The 21,719-nt window shown below is 35.7% G+C and overlaps 3 protein-coding genes across 3 annotated transcripts; 2 read left to right on the top strand and 1 right to left on the bottom strand.

Moving 5' to 3' along the window:
• Window positions 1-108: 108 nt before the first annotated feature.
• Window positions 109-3,751, bottom strand: LOC147282133 (secoisolariciresinol dehydrogenase-like). The gene is made up of 2 exons (XM_086246112.1): window positions 3,651-3,751; window positions 109-986 (listed from the first exon to the last, which is right to left on the bottom strand). The coding sequence occupies exons 1-2, from the start codon at window positions 3,686-3,688 to the stop codon at window positions 197-199; spliced, it is 828 nt and encodes a 275-aa protein (XP_086102238.1). The 5' UTR covers window positions 3,689-3,751; the 3' UTR covers window positions 109-196.
• A 2,811-nt stretch (window positions 3,752-6,562) lies between these two features.
• LOC147282132 (IAA-amino acid hydrolase ILR1-like 3) lies at window positions 6,563-16,178 on the top strand. The gene is made up of 5 exons (XM_086246110.1): window positions 6,563-6,967; window positions 13,640-13,765; window positions 14,057-14,371; window positions 14,518-14,646; window positions 15,647-16,178. The coding sequence occupies exons 1-5, from the start codon at window positions 6,611-6,613 to the stop codon at window positions 16,034-16,036; spliced, it is 1,317 nt and encodes a 438-aa protein (XP_086102236.1). The 5' UTR covers window positions 6,563-6,610; the 3' UTR covers window positions 16,037-16,178.
• Window positions 16,179-17,161: 983 nt separating this feature from the next.
• Window positions 17,162-20,012, top strand: LOC147282131 (IAA-amino acid hydrolase ILR1-like). The gene is made up of 5 exons (XM_086246111.1): window positions 17,162-18,254; window positions 18,354-18,479; window positions 18,708-19,022; window positions 19,122-19,250; window positions 19,405-20,012. Exons 1-5 carry the CDS (start codon window positions 17,901-17,903, stop codon window positions 19,780-19,782), a joined length of 1,302 nt encoding a protein of 433 aa, XP_086102237.1. The 5' UTR covers window positions 17,162-17,900; the 3' UTR covers window positions 19,783-20,012.
• Window positions 20,013-21,719: the final 1,707 nt, after the last annotated feature.

Below are 21,719 nucleotides of genomic sequence, written 5' to 3'. Positions count from 1 at the left end.
AATTTTTGCTTATTTCAATCCTAATTATGTCAAATAAATTTAAGAATTTATGTAACTTTATTTATACTCCAAAATGTATTACGAATTCATTTCAACGTTGGTCTTTTATTATTGGATAATCAATACACGGATAAAATTAAAAGTGAAGCAAAAGAAAAATGAGCCGGAGACTCAAACGTACGTAGCAGGCAATAAATCAAGGCTGTGGGTACTGAAACATGTGGAATGAGGAATTGAATATGCTAAAACCCCCATCTATGAGTAGATTATGGCCACTTATGTACCTCCCCTCTTCACTAGCCAAATACAGAGCCGCATTGGCCACATCCTGTGCCTTAAGCGTCACACCCTTCAAGTTGGCCAGCGACTCCATCCAATTCTCCAGCTCCTTATCACCCACCCCCGCCAATCTCGTCGCCAACGGCGTCGCCAGCGCGTAAGGTGACAAGCAGTTCACTCTGATCCCGAACTGCCCCAACTCCACCGCCGCGTTCTTCGTCAGCCCGTTCACCGCATGCTTCGAGCACGCGTACGCATGTGAGGCTGCACCCCCAACATACGAGCTTATGCTGGCGGTGGAGATGATGCTGCCCTTTCGGGCAGGGATCATCGCTTGCGCCGCGTGCTTGATGCCTAGGAAGACCCCAGTCACGTTGACCGCCAGCACGCGCTCGAAGTCGGCCCTGTCGTTGTCGATCAAACGGGGCTTGTTGTTGCCGGTTATGCCCGCGTTGTTGAACATGATGTCAAGCTTTCCGTAGGTGGCTACGGCTTTGTGTACGGCGTTTTGGACTTGGGCCTCGTCGGCGACGTCGCAGTGGACGAAGGTGCAGTCTGCTGGGCCGAGGGATTGGGAGACTGCATGGCCCAGATCGTCTTGGATGTCGGCGATGATGACTTTGGCTCCGTGGTTCACGAACGTTTTTGCTGTGCATTCGCCGATGCCGCTGGCTCCTCCGGTTATCAGTGCAACCTTTCCTTCCAGTCTGCACTCACAAGAACGTACAAAGACTTCACAAATACAACAGAGATTTTGTTAAGAAAAATGCTTCTAACCCAACTATATTTATTTGGACTAAATTGAACCAACGTATATTCTCTTTTATTCACACCGTAAATTTGAATTATTAATTAAGTTGACTTTTAATTAATTCACAATTAAATTAAGAATAATGCTATACTTACCACATTTCTTATACCACATTCTTATACCATATCACGTGTCATTACTTTATTGGACAGAGTTTTTATTTTTCTTTTTGGGTTTTTCTTTTTATTATTTAGTATCCAATGTATGAATGCCATGTAAGTTGCCACATAAGGTGGTATGAAATTATGGTATAAAAATGTGGTATATCTAGCACTACTGTTAAATTAAATCATGGGTAATGTTTGTAGAAGGTTGTGCCTTGTGGGTGACTTGGCAAAAACACACGCGACCCGATAATACGACACGACAGGACACGAGAATTTACAGATTCGGGTTCGAGCTTATAGGGCCGGGTTGATATCAGTGTCACCCGTTAATGACCTGTTAAATTTTCGGGTCGTGTCGGGTGAATTCGCGGGTCACCCGTTTCACCCGTTAAGAGAATCACATTTTAGTAATTATGTTAAAAAGCTTATGTCCCTAACCAAACAAACCTAGCTACTACCAAACCTAATTTCCTACAACTTCCCTAATCACAGCCACCCCACCTCCTCTCTCTCTCTCTCTCTCTCTCTCTCTCTCTCTCTCTCTCTCTCTCTCTCTCTCTCTCCTTCTCTAGCTAGTTTCCTCTATGTGCTCTCTCTCTAACTTTCTCTTTGCTCTCTCTACCTCTCTGTGTTCTCTCTCTCTCTCTCTCTCTATATATATCTCTGCCTGGGTGTGAGTGGGTGGGTGCAAGATGGGCTGGGTGCGCAGCGCGCCTGGGTGGGCTTGGGGCGTGCCGCGCGCAGAGATTGTTGGGGGCGGGGTTGGGGGTGCGAGGGGTTAGGTAAGGGAGGAGGGGGAGGAGGGGGATTGGGGAGGGTAGATCATTGGGAGGGAGGGAGCCAGGGAGGGGGGATCGTCGAAGGAGGGAATAGGGGTAGTGAGGAGGGAGGAGGCCAGATCGGGGGGTGGTGTGTTGTAGCTGGTTGTGAATATGTTTTAGAAAAATAATAATAATAATTTTTTTATTTAAATTATTTCTAATGGGTCAAACGGGTCAAGTCGTGTATACCCGTTATTTTTCAGGTCGTGTTTGGGTTGAAGTTTTTCCCACTTGAAGGTTAACGGGTCGTGTTAAGTTCACCTGTCAACACTTACGGGTCGTGTCAGATTTGACCCGAACTCGTAAAACACGACCGTTTGCCAGGTCTACTTGTGGGTTGGCCAATCATTGGGCAAGGGCATTTTTGATTGATGTATTGTGCAGATGAAGCCATGCCCTTATGAGAAGCCCAAGGTGTGGCCCTTGGTTTCTAACCCAAATAATGGAGCTAAGCTAAGGTTGGCCTAGGCATCAATCTATAGCCAATTTTCAACACATCACACTCTGCACATTTATGGTGAAGTCAATTTTGGTTGCAGATAAATTAAGGGTGGTCATTGAAATGAGCAGTGCTAGAGATTCCAAATTTGTATCCCAAATGATATGTTCGTACTTCATTGATTTATACATGGCCTACCCAAATGATTATTAATTTTATAACAAGTAAAACACTGACACGTGTATTTGGAATCCAAATTTGGGATATAAATTTAGGATCCTTAGCATTATTGTTTTTTTGATTGAACGGTTTGAAAACCAAACCAAATTAACTTTAAATTTTGGATTGGTTACGGTTTCATTATCTTAAACCGTTGGTTAAACCAAACCAAACCGACTACTTATATAAATTAATAATAGGCTTATTTGCACAAATGCATTTTAAAAGTAACTTTCATTCTCACTTTGTCTCCTTAAAGTTTAATCTTTTCACTTTACCCCCCGTACTTTACAAACCCTTTCAGTAAGTCATATTCCGTTAAGTTCGTCAATGACTCTGTCAAGTAAAATACCAGAATACTCATCCACGTAAGTGCCCCGTTGGATTTTTTAACAGGGCCATTGACGGACTTGACGGAATATGAGGTTTGTAAAATTCGGGGGGGCAAAGTGAGAAGATTAAAATTTAAAGGAGCAAAGTGAGAATGAAAGGTACTTTTCAGGAGCATTTGCGCTAATAAACCTTAATAATATATATTTTTTTACACGTGACATTATATAATTGGAGTAAATCTAATCAATATGGTGGTATGCACCACATACAATTATGTATAATGTCCTAAATTTATATTATTGACTCAATTTTTAAAAAATAATCACTATGTTTTGAAATTTCGAGCTTGAAAAACCAAACCAAACTAACATTTTCGGTATACCGCACCTTCAATTTTCGGCTACTACGGTTTGGTGACGGTTTGAGAAAATTTGAAACCGGCTATAGCGGTTTGATGATGGTTTTGACCCAAAACCAAACCAAGCCGTGCCCCACATGGTTGTAGTTATATATACTAGGGACATCAAGTTCAAGACAACTACTATATTTGGCCGATACATATTCAAGTTCTATAATGCAAAATAAAGAAAACACAGTCACAAACATATGATTAAAAACTTAATTAAGCTTGTTCTGCTAACCTTCTTGCGACTGCGGAGAGTACTGAGGAGGATGCCATTTCTGTGAAAGAGGGAGAGAGAGATATGAAAAGTGATATGATTCTCCCTTTTGGAAATGGGAAGAAAGCTAGACTAGCGGTAGTGAGAGAGGACCCTAAGACCCTTCATTTATTAATTCTCAAAATTTGGCATCTTCTAATCTATTTTGAGAGTGACCCATGTGTCGCATCTTTTTGGTCAACTAAGTCACTGCATGCATTGTGCATTTCGAGTAATTAAGTGGGATGATGGTCTTGGCCAAAAAAAAAAAAAAAGTGGGATGATGGTCAAGAAAAAAATTTCTTTAATCTTATTACTTATTAATTCCATAAACTAATGGGGTTGTTGCCTTGTTGGCTTCTCAAAATTTGGCATCTTCTAATCTATTTTGAGAGTGACCCATGTGTCGCATCTTTTTGGTCAACTAAGTCACTGCATGCATTGTGCATTTCGAGTAATTAAGTGGGATGATGGTCAAGAAAAAAATTTCTTTAATCTTATTACTTATTAATTCCATAAACTAATGGGGTTGTTGCCTTGTTGGCTTGGCTCTAATGGCAGGCATATTATCAAGGAACGTGACTTTTGTAATTTGGTTGGACCACCTGCATTAGTATAAACTTATACTGCTCATGCTTATCCTAATTAAGCAGTTTTATATTACATACTAGGGTTACCTAGTAAGGACATTGCAGGCAAAGAAAATAAAAAGGATTCCAATAAATACACGTACATATGGTTGAGTGAAGAATCATTTTAATGACTCATGAGAATCTTATTTAATTCAACGTACATGTAAGCCTATACTAATTTATTTATTCCACTTATATATTATGTGTTATTATTTTCTTTGTATATCTCCAAAATAAAGTTGTGTTAACTTGTTAGGTTTTTCGGATTGATGACTAGTACATCGAAATTAAAGTTCACACATTAAAAAGTCAATTAAGTAAGAATCATATAAACAATGTAATTACAATTATAATTATACATATAAAAGTGGCCAAAAAAAACTAATTATACATATAAAATCAATACATAAAATATAAGGTTCATTGATTTTAACTACTAAATTTTAATAATTTTTTAATTTAGGTATCAAAATTAAATAGCATTTTAGATTAGGTATTAGTTGAAAAATCAAACAAAATAATTTAGTAAAATGTATTAGAATTTACAAATATTACATCACATGCCATTATAATAAAAAAATAAAAATAATATTACATCACTTATATTACATTAATTTATACTATATTGTATTAATTTATAAAAATAGAAAATTAGGATTAAATACCAAATATCAATAGTTTTTCAGTAAAGCAGCAAGACACTAATTTTTTTTAGTTTAGGTACTAACCTAGAATAAGACATTTTGGATTAGGTCACAAATCAGTTTGTTATACAGTTGTGACTGTCGAACAGTTACAGTTGTAATTGTCGAACAGTCACAGTTGTGATTGTTTAAAATTTATAAAAAATCAAATTTTTAAGGGTTTCATACTTTTGATTTAGGTTTGGGGGATGAAATCCTATAACCCAAAGACTAAAAATTAAAGTTTAAGCCTTGCAAATATTGAAAAAACAACAAATTAATAAAAAATTTACATAGCTCGATATAACCATGTTTTTTAAAGTTGGTACTTAAACTGAAATTTAGTACCTAAAGTGAAATTACATAAATGTTTTGGTAATTAAAATGAAAAAACATTACAATTTGGTACCTAAAGTCAATGGACCTTAAAAAAAAAATCAATTTAACTGTGACTGTTTTGGTAAATTGAAAGAAACAACTCATACAACTATACTATATATTATTTTGAGTAAAAGTATTGTTTTGACCTCTATTTATACTATATTGTATTATAATTTTTCTAAAAAAAATTTAATGAAGTCACAACTTAATTGTGATTGTCTCACAACTTAGATGTGATTGTCGTTCAGTCACAAATAAATTTAAAGTTGTGAGTGTCGTACAATCACAACTAAATGTAAAGTTGAAACTACATTAGCGAGTTTTCAAGATAATATAAAAGCATCAGGGTAATTTTGCCAAAACCTTATAAATTTTAACTAACACTCATCATATGTGGGCCAAAGGATAAAAATGTCAAATGAAAAAAACTTAAATCAAAGGGGTCAACATATTTGTAACCTAATCTAAAAAACTACATTTATATTTGGTAGTTCAATTGAAATATTATATAGTTTTCATGTTATATCAAAAAATTATTGAGATTTGATATTTAATTTTAATTTTCTATAAAATATAAGCATATAATCCAAATTTATTTACTGATAACTTAAGAGCTAGCTTTTTCATGTTATTTTTTATAATGTTATTTTCATGTTAAGGTCTCTTAGCTAGTGTTACTATGTATCTCATAGTCGCGCTACGGTGTGGCTCACAGACTTGATTGTTTTGCAGTCTCAGTTACGGATAGATTCTTCTGGCCAGGTGAGCCTCCTACTTTGATTCAGGATTATTTTACAGAGGATTTATATAATCTTTCATCTTGAATAATATAAGTTTCGTTTCATTTTAAAAAAAAAAATAGCTTTTCAAATCCGATTCCATTATAAGAGATGTTAACGTGGTGACAAACAATAAGTCATGGTTGTACCAAAACGAAATAGTCAAATTTGCGTACTCGAGGACTAATGTTAGGGATTAAAGAAATAGCCAAATAGTTATTATTATTTTTTTCGACCAAAACAAAAAAAATTCCCTTCCAACCCTCTTGCTGGACCGGGCCGGGTAGGACGCAAGCCCGATTGTTTCACAAGTCTATTTTTTTAAGAATGATTGTTTGACAAGTCTTTAGGAGGATTTCGACCACGAAAATAATTAATTAATATAAGTTTTATTTTTTATTTGTAATGAATCGAAAATAATATATACATGTTGGTTAACTTAATCCAGAGTTGTGTTCCAGATCTTCATGGAGTGGCTGCGTTTGTTGTTATTGTTGTCAACGTTAACAAATCATGTAACATGGGGTTTAGAGGCTGCAGCTGCTTCGAGGTGGGAGCTGAGTCAGCTTACTCGGGCACTGCTGGACTCGGCTAGGGAGCCCGAGTTGTTTGATTGGCTGAAAGGGGTTAGGAGGAAGATCCACGAGATCCCAGAGCTGGCCTTCGAAGAGCACGAGACGAGTCAACTCATTAGATCGGAGCTCCACTCGCTTGGGATCGAGTACACGTGGCCGGTGGCCAAGACTGGGGTGGTAGCTTCCATCGGTTCTGGGCTAAAGCCATGGTTCGCTCTGAGAGCTGACATGGATGCTCTCCCAATTCAGGTAAGGCTTATTTACTATTTTAAAGTAAGTCTATTAATTTTAACTACTAAACTTTAATAATTTTTTGGTTTAGGTATCAAAATTAAATACCATTTTAGATTAGATACTAATTGAATAGTCAAATCTTAATGAAATTAAAAAGCCTTCAATAGTTCTATATTTACTTGCTATGCCATTGTAAAAAGTACAAATCTACCTTTTCCTCATTAGCAACATGAATGACCTCCGGCCACTGTCCTCCAGCTGACCTCTGGCCAACCTCCGGCCAAGCTTTACTCATTACACAAAAAATTAAATGAACATTTAACATAGAAGGGATTCGAACCCCTCTCATTCAAGAGGAATGAAATATCACACACCATTACAGTAAGTTAACTACTATGCAAAAGTATTGCTTTAACTTAATTTATACTATACTTTTGTATATTTTTTTAAAAAAATAATTAATCCAATTAACTCACAACTAATCTAAAGTTGTGACTATCACAATTAAGTTGTGACTATCTTTAGATTTAATTGTGACTGATTTAAGATGTGACTATCTCACAACTAGAGTCGAGCGCCGGAAGAAGTGCTCAGTTGTTATAAAAAAGTCACTGCCGAGTGCTTGGTACCATTTACCAACTTCATAACCCAACCCTATATCCCTAAATTAAACAAAAACAAAATCATTATAAGGACTACTATAATAAGAGAGAAAGTTTTTTTAAGAAATCTACAATTACATATGCATAAAGAGTCATGCATTTGGCTTCCAATTCACACACAAAGGATTCAAATAGAAAAAATAAAAAATCAAATGGATTAATACAGAACACCTAAAAATAATAAAAAATTAACTGTGACTGTCACAATTTAGTTGTGACTGTTTGGTAGTCACAACTGCATATGAAATTGTGATTGTCTTACAATCATAACTAAATCTAAAGTGTGCCTGATATTGAAAGAGATAAATTTAGGTTCTCAAAAGATAGACCCTAATGTCCTAAACTCCAACATGAAAACTATAGAAAGTGCACATAAACCATCCCCAAAACTCATATAACGACCAATTAACAAAATTTGAAGTTGTGACTGAGATTCAGAAAAATAAATTTAACATAAAACACCTTAATGTTTAGCATAAAAACTAACATAAACAGGGGAATGCATCATATTTTACAAGTGAGATCACTAGTGTATATCACAAGTGTATGGAAATGCATCATATTTGACATGAAATTCATGAACTATAGCATCATTCTATACCTTATAAGAACAATCCTCTTGTGGATATAACATAATATACTTCCTTTGTTACTTACAAACAAAGACCAATTCCTAATTCACAAGCTTACAAACATCTCTGCAATATTAACACCTTACTGCATTATGGATCCACGTGATAAGTCGATAATTCTGCTCAATGAGGCATTTTTTAGTGTAACCCACATAGTCCCTGACCCAACGAATACGAAAGCTCTGTATCTTTTTATCCCCACGCTGAATCAAGAACCTATCAAAGGAATTCAAAAACATCGATCGCTTCCACTGCCCTTTGTAATCCTCATAGTGCCTGACCTCCAAATTCAAGGATGGAGTTGATAGATAAAACTCTCTGCATCTCTTGGACACGCAGCCAACTTGAGTGAGGTCTCTAAAATCAAGGAATGAAAGAATGTATAGAACTCAAGATAAAGCACTTCAACATTACATCTTACTGCATTATGTATAGAACTCAAGATAAAGCACCTAACATTAACATTAGGTAATTAAGTAGTTGCTAAAATCACACTTCTAGTAATTCCTAAAATCATGAATAGAAGCTGTGACTGAGCTTCACAAAAAATTTAAAACTCTAATGCAGAAACCACAACAATGGAACAGTCACAAACATAAAGAGAAATAAAAATCAAATCAAATACAAAAGAAGAATTAAAAAGCAAAAACATAACCAAGCCTAAACTCCAAAATTAAACAATATACAAAACTTGAAACAGAAACACACAAATTACTCAAAGAGAACAAAATCCAAAGATCAAACCCTAAGAAAATTACTACTAAAAATCTAATTTTTCCCATCAACCTCCTAAACAAAGCAAACTAACCCAAAATCCAACAAAGCTCACCCATTTGATCACAAACACAAACAATTCAAAAGAAAAAATTGAAATTCAACACAAGCAGATTGTTTACCTTAGCGAAGCCCTCAACTGTACCAGTTTGTGTCCCAAAAAAGATAGTGACCTGACTCTTGACCTAGGCGAGATCAAACTCGTCCTCTTCATCCTTCATTGTCGGCGGCTTGGGCATCACCAGCTGCTTCACCTCTAGGCTCTGATCCGACGATCTCCTCCACACCAGCACCAAAACCCCAATGATGAGCACAATTGAAGTTGTCGCGATCACCACAATTGTGTCCATCACCGAGTTGACGAATGAAACCCCAAAATCGACTCCAGCATGCGCAACAAATCCGAGTTCGAACTCATCGTGATCCTAATACAAAATTTGAAGGTCAAAAACTACTTGCTCTCTCGCTCTATCTCTCAGCTCCATGAAGTGAATAGCTTGGTATCGAGGTATGGAGCTATGAAGCTCTTTCTCTTTGGGGTTGGATCTCTTCTTTGGCAGCAAGCGTGAAGTAGATAAAACTGATATGAAACTAAACTCAATGTACTAACCAAGGGCAAGATCGGAAAAATAAAAAGGCCTAAATGATTTGTGACCTAATCTAAAATATAACCATATAAATTAGTAGCTCAAATGAAAAATTATAGAGCCTTACTGGTTTTCTAAAAAATTATTAGGATTAGGTATTTAACTCAAATTTTCTATTTAAAGTATGGTTAAATACAAAAATGGTCCATTTGGGCAAAAAAATAAAAAAAATAAAAAAATAGTTTATGAATTTTTCAGTGAATCTCAATTTAGTCCATTAACTATAAAAAGTATCAATTTAGTCCACGAACTTTTCAAGTTGTTTCAAAGTAGTACAAATGTTAATTTCTATCTGAAAATTAATGGAATTGGTCACATGAAAATGTGATAAACGAACTAAAATGCTTCTGAAAATGTGGTCACTTGCCGTGCACATGACTAGTTTTCATTAAATTTTTCGATGGAAGTTAACGTTTGTATTGCTTTGGTACAACTTGAAAAGTTTGTGGACCAAATTGACACTTTTTATAATTAGTGGACCAAATTGAGATTCACTGTAAAGTTTGTGGACCATTTTTGTATTCACTGTAAAGTAACTTCCATTCTTACTTCACCTTTTAAGCTTTATTTTGTTTCACATTACCTTAAACCAATTCTCGTGTATCACTTTATCTACTTCCTATTTTGGCTTTTTTACTCAAATACCACCTGAACTATAAAAGGTGTGCTCAAATACCACCCAAACTTTTTTTATTGCCAATTTACCACCTGAATTTTCACATATTGGTCAATTTACCACCTACCGTCATTTTAGTTAAATTTTCTGTTTATTTCAAGGGTATTTTCGTCATTTATATAAAAAAAGCATTTTAAATATTAAAAAAAATCTAATTAAACCCCCTAAAAAAAAGGGTATTTCCATTTTCTATTTTTTTAGTTTTTAATTTTTTTTTCTAATTATATTTTAAAAAAAGTTTTAAAAATAATAATATTTTTTTTATTGTATTCAAGGGCAAAATGGGAAGTTTGGGAAATTTTTTGATGATTTAACAGAAAAATGGATGTTAGGTGGCAAATTAGCACATATTAATAATTTCAGGTGGTAAATTGGCAAGAAAAAAAGTTTGGGTGGTATTTGAGCACACCTCCTATAGTTCAGGTGCTATTTGGGTAAAAAAGCCTCCTCTTTTTACAAATTTTACAAATTAATTAAAAATAACTCTGGACTCAGAAAAATATACAAAAAATTTCTACAGACTCGTCCTGACTAGTACTAATTTACTATGAGATCAAATTATTAATTTTTCATCCGAGTATTTTCAGAAAATTAAAATACTCTAGACTCTTTAGAAATTCATAGGATAATTTTTCGAACTCCAAAAAATACGAGATTTGCACCGTTGGTCTTCTAAACAAATAACATTACCTTTCTTATGAACACTTGCTATCCAAAAGACCTCTCGGTCTTAATTTTTCTCTATAAAATCAATTATAGAATTTCCATATAGTCTCAGAATAATGCTCTAAATTAGATGTTTGGCAATTTCTAAAATATTTTTTAGAAGTCATCCGAGACTTTAATAAATTTTAGAATTTTTATAGAGGAAAGTTTATTTTAATTTTCTAGAAATAAATTTGGATATTTCAAATTTTATGAAAACTCTCAGAGAGCAAATTGTTAATTTGACCCTATAGTAGATTAAAACTAGTTAAGACGAATCCGTATGAATTTTTCATGCATTTTTCTGTGTTTAGAACTATTTTTAATTAATTTTTAAAGTTTGAAAAAAAATAAAAAGTTGACAAAATGATACACAAGAATTAATTTTAGAGGATAATATAATACAAAATAAATGAAAAAGTAGAATTGAAATTATTTCCGGAAACAAACTAGTAAATAAGCCATTCAAGTAATTTGTCATCAACGTACGCTTCGTTCTCTGTCTTTCCACTACAAAGTCGACACCACCAGAAAAGTGGGCCCATTTGGACTCACATGTGTAGGGCTGGGTAGGTTTGACCGAAAAACCGAGACCGTACCCGAAACCGGTCCAACCAATACCGAGAATAACCGTACCGAAGAGGAACCGTACCGAGATATCGGTTTGCCAACCGAACCGGTATGTTCGGTTCCGGTTCCGGTTCTCAGATCCTGAAACCGTCGGTTTACCGAACCGACCGAGTATATATAACATTTAATTTCAATATGACATTTTTATACATGTCTATACCCTAAAATACATTTATATACATTTCTATAATTTATATAAAAAATATATAATTTATAAACCCTAAACCCTTTATATACCCTAAATCCTATAATTAATAATTTATATGTTTTTTAATTTATATAATATATTTCTATATAAAAACTAATTAAAAATACCCTAAACTAATATTATACCATATTCTAAACAATTGATACCATATAACTATAAACTAAATACTAAACCCTATATCCTATATCTCATACCCTAAACTCTATTGTGTATTTTAAAATTTTTAAATCTTATACCTTATAAGCTTATTACATCCTATACTAATATACCATATACCCTATAGGACTATAATTGATAATTATTTAATAATTTATAGTTAGTATATAACTAATAACTATAGTCTATATAAATGTTTAGTATGGTATAATATGATAATAGGCTATAACTAATAACTATAGTATGTCTATATAAATGTTTAGGGTATAGAAATGTATTATATAAAATATGTTTTATATAAATTATAAAACATATGTAATACAAAGTAAAAACTCCAAACTCCAAACCCCAAAGTCTAAACCCTAAACCCCAAACCAAATTCCAAAATACCTTAGTGTCTAAATTTTTAATGAATTTAGGGTATTTTAGGTATAAAAATATATTTTAAGGTATAAAAATGAATTATATAAAATATATTATATATAAATTATAAAACATATGTAATAAAAAGTAAAAAGTCCAAATTCCAAAATATCCTACTGTCTAAATTACTAAAATAGTAATTTTTTTATTTTGTCTTTCTTCCCTTATTATTATTATCTTTTTCGGTACAATGGGGCAAAGCCCAAAAGAAAGAAAAAGCTACCTAAGCAATCACTAATCTAGGCCTAGCCAACCCAGCCTGATCAGCTCTAAAGCTGAAACAAAAAGCTTTGTTCCCCCCATTATTTTTTATTCTTATCTAAAACCAAAAAGGTTTGTCCTCCACCCCCCACCTTTTCTCTGCGCGTGCATACTGCCAGTGCCCAGTGCCTCCCTTTTATTTTCTTCATATTTTTCATTCTTTGAAACAACTTTCCTCTCACTCTCTCTCTCTCTGCGTGCGACCTGCCCGGCCAGGATTCACTGTTGCCGGCCACCCCCCAGCAATCCAAGGCTACTGGTCGACTCCCCAAGCCGGCGCAAACACAACCCAGCCGCCACCTAGCTCGGCCGGCCTCCCCACGCGACGGAATCACAGCTCCAAGCCGCACCTTCCTCGCCGGATTTCTTCAAATTCCGGCAGTATTTTCCGTCGACCCAAGTATCAAAGTTTATCCTCTCTTCATTCTCTATCTGATTATATAAATGGATTGGGTTGTTGTTGCTTAAAACTGAAACCCTCTGTGTCGCTGCCTTCTCGCCGCCCACTCGCCGCACCATGCCGGTCAAGACCCATACCGAGCCGAGCCGACCGAGAATGCCGGTCCAACCGAGTGCCGGTTTACCGACATTTCGGTACCGGTCTCGGTAACCAAAGTGGCCAACCGATGGGGGTCCGGTCGGTACACGGTTTGGGGTTCTCGGTTCGGTAACCGTACCGAACCCACCCCTACACATGTGTGTCTCACGAGACACGTACTAATGTAAACCAATGCCTATACAATTTAAGATTTAAACATTTAGAAATTCGAGATGGTTACTTTACCTAGACCAATCCCATCATCACTATTGTTGAAATGTAACTTACACCCCCTCATAAATATAATATATAAAATGATCGGTTGAAATTGTATGGATAGTAATATCTAATTTTGATTTTGTTGTTTTGAATAAGGAATTGGTTGAGTGGGAGCATAAGAGCAAGAATCCTGGGAAAATGCACGCCTGTGGCCATGATGCTCATGTAACAATGTTGCTTGGGGCTGCTAAGTTACTTCAGCGAAAGAGTAATCAATTAAAGGTAATAAATTTATGAGTAAATTATAATTTACACTCCTGAAATTTGAGGTGTTTCATAACTTGCACCATATAGTTTCAATTTTTTCAATTAATACATAACGTTTTGATTTATTTATAATTGACTATAGTCATATTTCTGACTGCTTAATTATACGTTAATTGATGACTTGACAATTACAGGTCACACATTAATTAAACACACTATATCATTCAAACATCTAAGAAAAAAGTTAATATGACGAAAATCCGAACTTAACTAAGTAATTAATCTGGTCAAATTTGTATTTTACAGGGCACAATCAAGCTTGTTTTTCAACCTGCAGAAGAGGGTCATGCAGGGGCTTACCATATGATAAAAGAGGGTGCTCTTGATGAGATTCAAGGCATTTTTGGGTTACACATTTCACCAGAAATGGCCACTGGCACTATTGGTTCAAGACCTGGTCCATTGCTTGCAGGTGCTGGTAGATTTTTGGTGACAATCGAAGGGAAAGGTGGACATGCTGCATTACCCCATTTGACTAGAGACCCAATTCTTGCTGCCTGCTCTGCCATCATTGCCCTTCAACACATTATATCTCGGGAAACAGACCCTCTAGAGGCCAGGGTATATAAGGAATTAACACATGTTCTTATATATTAATTAATTTCGTGCTTTTTGTTATATGGTTTCATGAACAAGGTGGGAGAAGTAGAAATCTAAAAGGGTATTAATTTGTTTCTCATTTCTGAATGTTTATACTTTACATATAGGTGGTGACTGTTGGGTTTGTTGAGGGTGGCCAAGCAGCTAATGTAATCCCAGAGACAGTGAGACTTAGAGGCACTTTTCGAAGCATGACTTCAGAAGGTCTATTCTACCTTCAGCAGAGGATTAAAGAGGTACCCATTTTAGGTCTAATTAAGCTGCTATATATATACAATTGTTTTACTTTACAAGGCTGGGAAGTAATCCTTTAAATTAACATGCATGTTATATATTGGTCGAAAAATATTTTCTTGTTAGATAGTCTAGCATGTAGAGATGGAGTCAGATTCTAAACTAAGGTGGGTTGAACCTTTAGTGGGTGGGAGGCTAGTGCCTTTAAGAGTTGGAGAGGGGGATTGAGACTTGTGAGCTATTTAATTTACATAGGATTTTTTTTTCATTTGTGTGTTGGGTCGGCCTAGCTAGCCTACCAATAACTTTTTTCTACTAATATGTTATGTTATTAGCTAGACTTACAATATGAACTATTAACCAAGTACAAATACTTATTTGAATATATAATTTATAGTTTGAGATCTAATTTGAGTGCGCAGTCAAATCAGATCTCAAACTATAAATTATGCATGCATAATGTGTCAGATAGACCTGGCAACAGGTCGTGTTTTTGCGGGTTCAGATCAAACAAAACACGACTCGTTAAGTTAACAGGTGAATATGACACAACCGTTTCACCCATTAAGAAAAAAATATACATTTTTTTAACAAAAAGTTTAAATTAAATATATTATATTACATAAACAAATACATTTTATTACATAAATAAATGTGTAGTTAAAACATTACACATAAGAAAAATTTTTAAAATGTGCCAATTAAATGATTAATATCATTGAAAACAAATCAAATAAAATATATTAATTTCTTAACGGATCACTAACGGGTTTTGTGGGTTAACACGAACACGACACATAAATTAACGTGTCCACATGATTTCAATACAACACGATAAGCCTCAACCCACACTGAATTTTTCGTGTAGTTTTGTATCGTGTTAACGGGTCAGATAAAATATTGCTAGGTCTAATATCAGAGGTATCGATCAAATATCATCTATTAAGAATTTATAGTTTGAGATGAATTGCATAATACATAGCAAGTATGATTAATTGGCAGGTCCTAGAGATGCAAGCATTAGTGCATCAATGCACAGCAACAGTGGACTTCATGCTAGAAAAAATGAGGCCATATCCAGCCACAGTTAATGACGAAGCAATGTACAAACACGCCAAGAGTGTTGGAGAAAACTTGGTTGGGGAGCCAAATGTGCAGCTTCTTCCAATGTCCATGGGAGCAGAGGACTTCAGCTTCTATACACAGAAAACGGCAGCCGCATTTTTCATGATTGGGACAAAGAACAACGACACTGCGTTTGATCAATCAAAGACAGGTTTACATTCACCCTACTTAGTAATTGATGAAGAGGTCCTCCCAATAGGAGCAGCCCTTCATGCTGCGGTTGCAATCTCTTTCTTGGATAATATTGATGCTGTTGTGACTCAATAATTAGGAACTTTTAGATTAACTGTGAATAACTCGTAGTACGTATAGGACCTGTGTATGTTCATTTCTGAAAAATGAAGATCATGTCAATGCTGAAAATTGAAAGATCTTATAGGAGAATAAAGTTCCACCAATTTCCCTTCAACGTTGCATATTAGCATCTTCAAGACTTTGATCCAGAGACGAAACTATGATTACAAAATGGGGTGATCGAACCTTACCAATATAGAAAAGCAATCAACATGCCAAACTCGAAAAATAAATAGTTTTATAAAGACTGTCCTGAGATTCTGAAGGCATGAGACAAACTATAAAAATGAGCTCTGGACATACTCTTCATATACATTCACTTGTTTTTTTATACCATACTTTAACCTAACATAATATATAAAGAATCTATAAAATTTAAGAATCGGAAACAGTCGCCTAATTCACCTACCCTAAGGGCCATCATTAGTTTTACAAATGCTCTAGTACAACTTCTAAGACCCTGCTTAGTTTATTTTGTTTTATATGCCGGCCTAGTAATTCCTTGACCACCACCATATACCATCAAAGATTCATAAACGAAAATGAAACCAAAAGTTAGGATGATATATATTTTGTATCTCCCAGATTATCATTTGTAGTGGGTAATGTACTCACATTTATTTTATAAACAATTTGGCATTGAAGTGGGTCATACTTTTGTAATTAGTGCATGAAGGATGCACATGGATTCTTTTATGTACATTTTCAATATTAATTGTCTTTTGTAATATAAACTTGTAAATAAGCATTTTCCAATTATTTAATCATGTACGTATTAATTATTAGGCATAAATTCAATTTAGACACATAACTATATAAGCTATTTCAACGGGGTCCATGAACTTTAAAATATTTCAAATTTACACCTAATTTATTATCTAAATTGAAAAATGAATTTCTGTCCATTGATTCATTGAGAGATCAGTTAAATGACAGCTTGGCTTTTGCTGATCGGGATTACTTGACGACGTGGCGCTATCTGAGCAAACATTTCCCGCCAAATGAGCGACACGGGTCCACAATTTAATAATAATAGAGAGAGTGAAAGTTTGTAGGCCCGTGCCAGGGGTTAAGTGGACCCGTGTAGCTCATTTCCCGCCAAATGAGTGACACAGGTCCACCTAACCCCTGACACGGGTTCACAAAGTCATCATCTTTTTCTCGCTCGTTGAACACAAGTGAGAGATTTATATTCGAATTTGGGAGAAACGTGATATTTTTTTGAAGACTAAATGGTCAAGAGAGCGTTCGATGAGCGAGAAAGAGGTGATGAGTGTGTGCGCCCGTGTCAAGTGGACATGTGTTGCTCATTTGGCGGGAAATGTATGCTAAGTTGGTGCCACGTCGCCAATTAATCCCCGTTAGCAAAAGCCAAACTGACATTTAACTGATCTCTCAATAAATTGATGAACGAAATTTCATTTTTCAATTTACATAAAAAATCATGTGTATATTTGAAATATTTGAAAGTTCGTGGATCCCGTTGAAATATCATATATAGTTATATGTCTAAATTGAATTTATGCCTAATTATTAATACCACGTGTGATTATCAGAGATTGCGTGTTTTCGTGCCCAATTGTTGTGACTTATGATGGTGTGAGTGGTCATGGGTGTGATCACCAACAGACAATAGATGATACGTATGATGAATAGGTGGCAACTACAAGACTCCAAGAACCCATTAAAATATGCAACAGAAATGGTGTCCGTGCAGACAGAGTCTTAACTTGGGAGAAAAAAAGAAAAAATTGTCTGGTTCTTGAAGCCATAGACTTCAAATTTTCACCAAAAACCCAGAACTGTTGAAGAAGGTCTGAATAGTAAGAATTACTCCATGGGGTTGATGCTATTTTGTTTATTATTGCTGTCAACTATTTTGGGCCAATCTTGGGCTTTGGAAGCAAGTGGGTCAGGGTCAGAGCTCGAGTTCTTGACTCAGGGGTTGTTGGAATCGGCAAAGGAGGCCGAGTTCTTTGAATGGATGAGAGGAGTGAGGAGGAGAATCCACCAGTACCCAGAACTCGGATTTGAGGAGCATAGGACGAGTCAACTCATCAGGTCCGAGCTTGACTCGCTTGGAATCGAGTACACCTGGCCTGTTGCCAAGACTGGAGTGGTGGCTTCTATTGGATCTGGGTCCAAACCAGTCTTAGCTCTCAGAGCTGACATGGACGCCCTTCCACTTCAGGTTCTCTCTTTCTCTCTACTATGAAATGGTAGCTGCTACACTTTTATTTTTGTGTTAATGATAATTGATAAACAACTTGCAACCCATTGAATTTGGAAGGAACAAGTAGAGTGGGAGTTCAAGAGCAAAATAGATGGCAAAATGCACGCATGTGGGCACGATTCTCATGTTGCAATGTTGCTTGGAGCTGCCAAGTTACTCCAAAGCAAAAGAGACACACTAAAGGTACGTACATGTTGGCTTAAAATACATTCTCCACTCAGCACTAGCATAATATCAGAGTCTTGTTTGTAAGAGGTCCTGAATTCAAATTCTCATCCCCAAATTTTGTCTATCAGTATATGTCTGGTATTAGCTTTTGGGGCACAGTAGTTGTCTAGAACTTAGAAAGATATGTAAATTACAACAAACCCGAGTCACTAATTTGATGTCTATTAATTGGATGCTTTGAAGGGAACTGTGAAGCTGGTTTTTCAGCCTGGAGAGGAGGGTTATGCTGGTGCTTACCATATGCTACAACATGGGGCTCTAAGTGACATTGATGCCATCTTCTTTATACATGTTGTGCCATCACTTCCCACTGGTGTCATTGCCTCAAGGCCTGGTCCAATGCTGGCTGGTGCTGGCCTTTTTTCAGCCACAATCAAAGGAAAAGGTGGGCATGCAGCAGCCCCACATAAGAATAGGGACCCAATTCTTGCATCAGCATCTGCTGTTTTGGCTCTGCAGCAGATTGTATCAAGAGAAACAAATCCTCTTGAGGCCAGAGTAATGTTTTAATTTGGAACAGACTAATTTGTGGCATATATTCAAATTGTCTTACTATTAGTTTACATGATTTTCTAGCTAATTTGATTAAGCATATAGGTGGTTACAGTTGGGTTCTTGGAGGGAGGTCAAGCAGGGAATGTAATCCCTGAGTTTGTGAAATTTGGGGGAACTTTTAGGAGCTTGACTTCGGAAGGACTCACCTATCTCCAAGAAAGGATCAAAGAGGTAAACTATAGGCAATCACTCTATGACCATGAATTTCCTTCATTACCATTTTTAATCAATATATGAAAGCAGCAATTTATTGTATAGCATTTTAGCCTTGTGGTTATGTGGGAGAGCAAAAGAAAAGAATGTGACAAGTACGTTTCTCTTGCAGGTCATAGAACTACAAGCAGCCGTGCATCGATGTGAAGCTACAGTGGACTTCATGGAGGACACACCATTGCCTTATCCTGTGATGATTAACAATGAAGCATTGTATGAGCATGCAAAGAAGGTTGGGGAGGCCCTGCTTGGTGAACCTAATGTTGAGCTTTTCCCAGTGATCATGGGAGCAGAGGATTTCAGCTTCTACTCACAGGAGTTTGCTGCCACAATTTTTGTGCTTGGGGTCAAGAATGAGACCTTGAAATCAGATCAGCCATTGCACACATCTCACTTTGTCATTGATGAAGAGGCTCTTTCAGTAGGAGCAGCTCTCAATGCTGCTGTGGCAATCTCTTACTTGGATAGACATGTTGTTGGGTCTCATTAAGAATTCCCGATGGTTTGCTCAAAATTCATCAATGTGAATTTATGTCAGAGTATCAAAGAGAAATCATTTTAGACATGTCAGAATGGTCCATATGTAATTGATATAGAAACAATAAGAGCTGCACTCTGCCAGAATCACATTGAAAAGCAATGAGGCACACCCTGTATATTGATCATGTAAATAAAACAAACCTAATAGAATTTCACTATTAATTCCTCTCTAAACCTGGATAATCTTAAGGCCATAAATTTTTTACAATGACACTATTTGTATCACATTTACTAACGACATTACTGATCACATCTCTTCTATTTAAAAATGATATCCATTTCCATTTCTGTGAAAAAATATGGTTCCAAGACGAAATTTTCATGAGAAAATATTCATATTGACGAAATTTTCGTATAGATTAGTATCAGACTATCAGTATAGTATGAAGTCTAACTATTTAACCTTCTTTTTTTTGTGAAAGAGGGGGGGCCATTGTCTCAGATTGGCTAATGAGTGTGGACAAGTACATTTCTGTAGCTTTCGTATGGCCATAATCTCACTGAAATCAAATACTACCTAAAGAGGCAGAGCAGCCCAATCAGCAACCACTCAGTCTGTCGCTCTGATAATTTGTAAGGAAATATTCCTTGCCTTTCAAAGCATTTCTTTAGGAGGATGAACTCTGTCACAAATACAAGATTTGATACTGAATTAGATGACCGAAAAACATAAAAGATCCACAAAACCAACTAATTAATAAAAGCACACAAGAATTCAAAGTGGAGACCGTGAGAAAATTCCACCATAATCAAATAAAGTTTAGAGAAACACACAATAGCCAAGCCCCAAATACACCTAACAATCCTCAACTCTCTCAAACAACAATAGATAATAAAAGAAGGTCTGTTCCATTCTCACACAATCAGCATGACACCACTTTCTCTAAAGCAAAGAGAAGGTCTGTTCTTTCTATGGGTGTTGGGGCACTCATATCAGCAAATGAGAGAAATCAAGGTTTTTATATGAGAAGAAGCAACAATACTTGGTTTTCAACCTACCTCACAAAAATATTATCTTTTTTGTTTTTCATTCAACCTATGAATAATTAAGTTTTGGGTTAATTAAACTTTGCAACTTTGTTGTTTGGGTCAATAACATATTGGTCTTTTAACTTTTAAAACGTAGCAATCTTAATTCTTAAACCCAAATTTTTAAATTCTTACAATGTTGTCCTTTCGTTAAATTGACCGTCAGGTCAATCATTAAGCGCTTACATGAAAAAACCTGGGCCCACTTTTTGTTGTTGATGTGGCCTTCAACCAAAGATTTCACTAGCCAAGACATGGTATTGTTTAAGGTTTATGATTTTAGATATTAATGATTGTACAAATGAATTAATAATACCATGTTAACATGTCACATAGTGTTATAGTCACATAAAATAGTTTTTCATAAGGATAAGACCAGTTTTCTTGTGCTTTTGTGGGATGGCGGAGACAAAACCACTCCTTGCGACTTTGCACTCTCCACCAATGGCTATGAGGGTGGAGAGCTTGAAAACCTTGTAGCATTTGTGAGATTCAAAAAATAAGCGGTGCATGAGTAGGGTGTGGGGAGGAAGACGTTGTGGCTTGTAGAGGCCATAGTTTTTGAGAACTTAGTAGACGACGAAAATACTTTCATAAAACCCAAGGAAAGGTCCGAAAAGAAACAATAGGAGACCATAAACCCTCCAGAAAGAAACAACAAAAAATTATTATCCTTGCCTAAATTCAGTCTCATAGAATCTAAGGACTTGGATAATCTTAAGGTGCTGAATTTCTACAATAATACTATTATTATTCACCACATATTTCCTAAAATTGAGACTCATTTTCACCTATGTGAGAATTGATAGATCAGTATTATTATAGAATAAAAACTAACATTTCAATATTTGGTTAAGC

The sequence above is a fragment of the Dryas octopetala genome, chromosome 6 (assembly GCF_963921425.1).
Source record: "Dryas octopetala chromosome 6, drDryOcto1.1, whole genome shotgun sequence".
NCBI classification, from domain to species: Eukaryota; Viridiplantae; Streptophyta; class Magnoliopsida; order Rosales; family Rosaceae; genus Dryas; species Dryas octopetala.
This window is presented reverse-complemented; position numbering and strand designations above follow the sequence as displayed.

Bases quoted from the DNA above. Each gene is read 5' to 3' on its own strand.
- LOC147282133 (XM_086246112.1), bottom strand. From the start codon at position 3,688: ATGGCATCCTCCTCAGTACTCTCCGCAGTCGCAAGAAG. The intron at 987-3,650 runs GTTAGCAGAACA...TTGTGAGTGCAG, and splicing joins CTCTCCGCAGTCGCAAGAAG to ACTGGAAGGAAAGGTTGCAC.
- LOC147282132 (XM_086246110.1), top strand. From the start codon at position 6,611: ATGGAGTGGCTGCGTTTGTTGTTATTGTTGTCAACGTTAACAAATCAT. The intron at 6,968-13,639 runs GTAAGGCTTATT...GTTTTGAATAAG, and splicing joins TGGATGCTCTCCCAATTCAG to GAATTGGTTGAGTGGGAGCA. The intron at 14,372-14,517 runs GTATATAAGGAA...CTTTACATATAG, and splicing joins CAGACCCTCTAGAGGCCAGG to GTGGTGACTGTTGGGTTTGT.
- LOC147282131 (XM_086246111.1), top strand. From the start codon at position 17,901: ATGGGGTTGATGCTATTTTGTTTATTATTGCTGTCAACTATTTTGGGC. The intron at 19,023-19,121 runs GTAATGTTTTAA...TTAAGCATATAG, and splicing joins CAAATCCTCTTGAGGCCAGA to GTGGTTACAGTTGGGTTCTT. The intron at 19,251-19,404 runs GTAAACTATAGG...TTTCTCTTGCAG, and splicing joins TCCAAGAAAGGATCAAAGAG to GTCATAGAACTACAAGCAGC.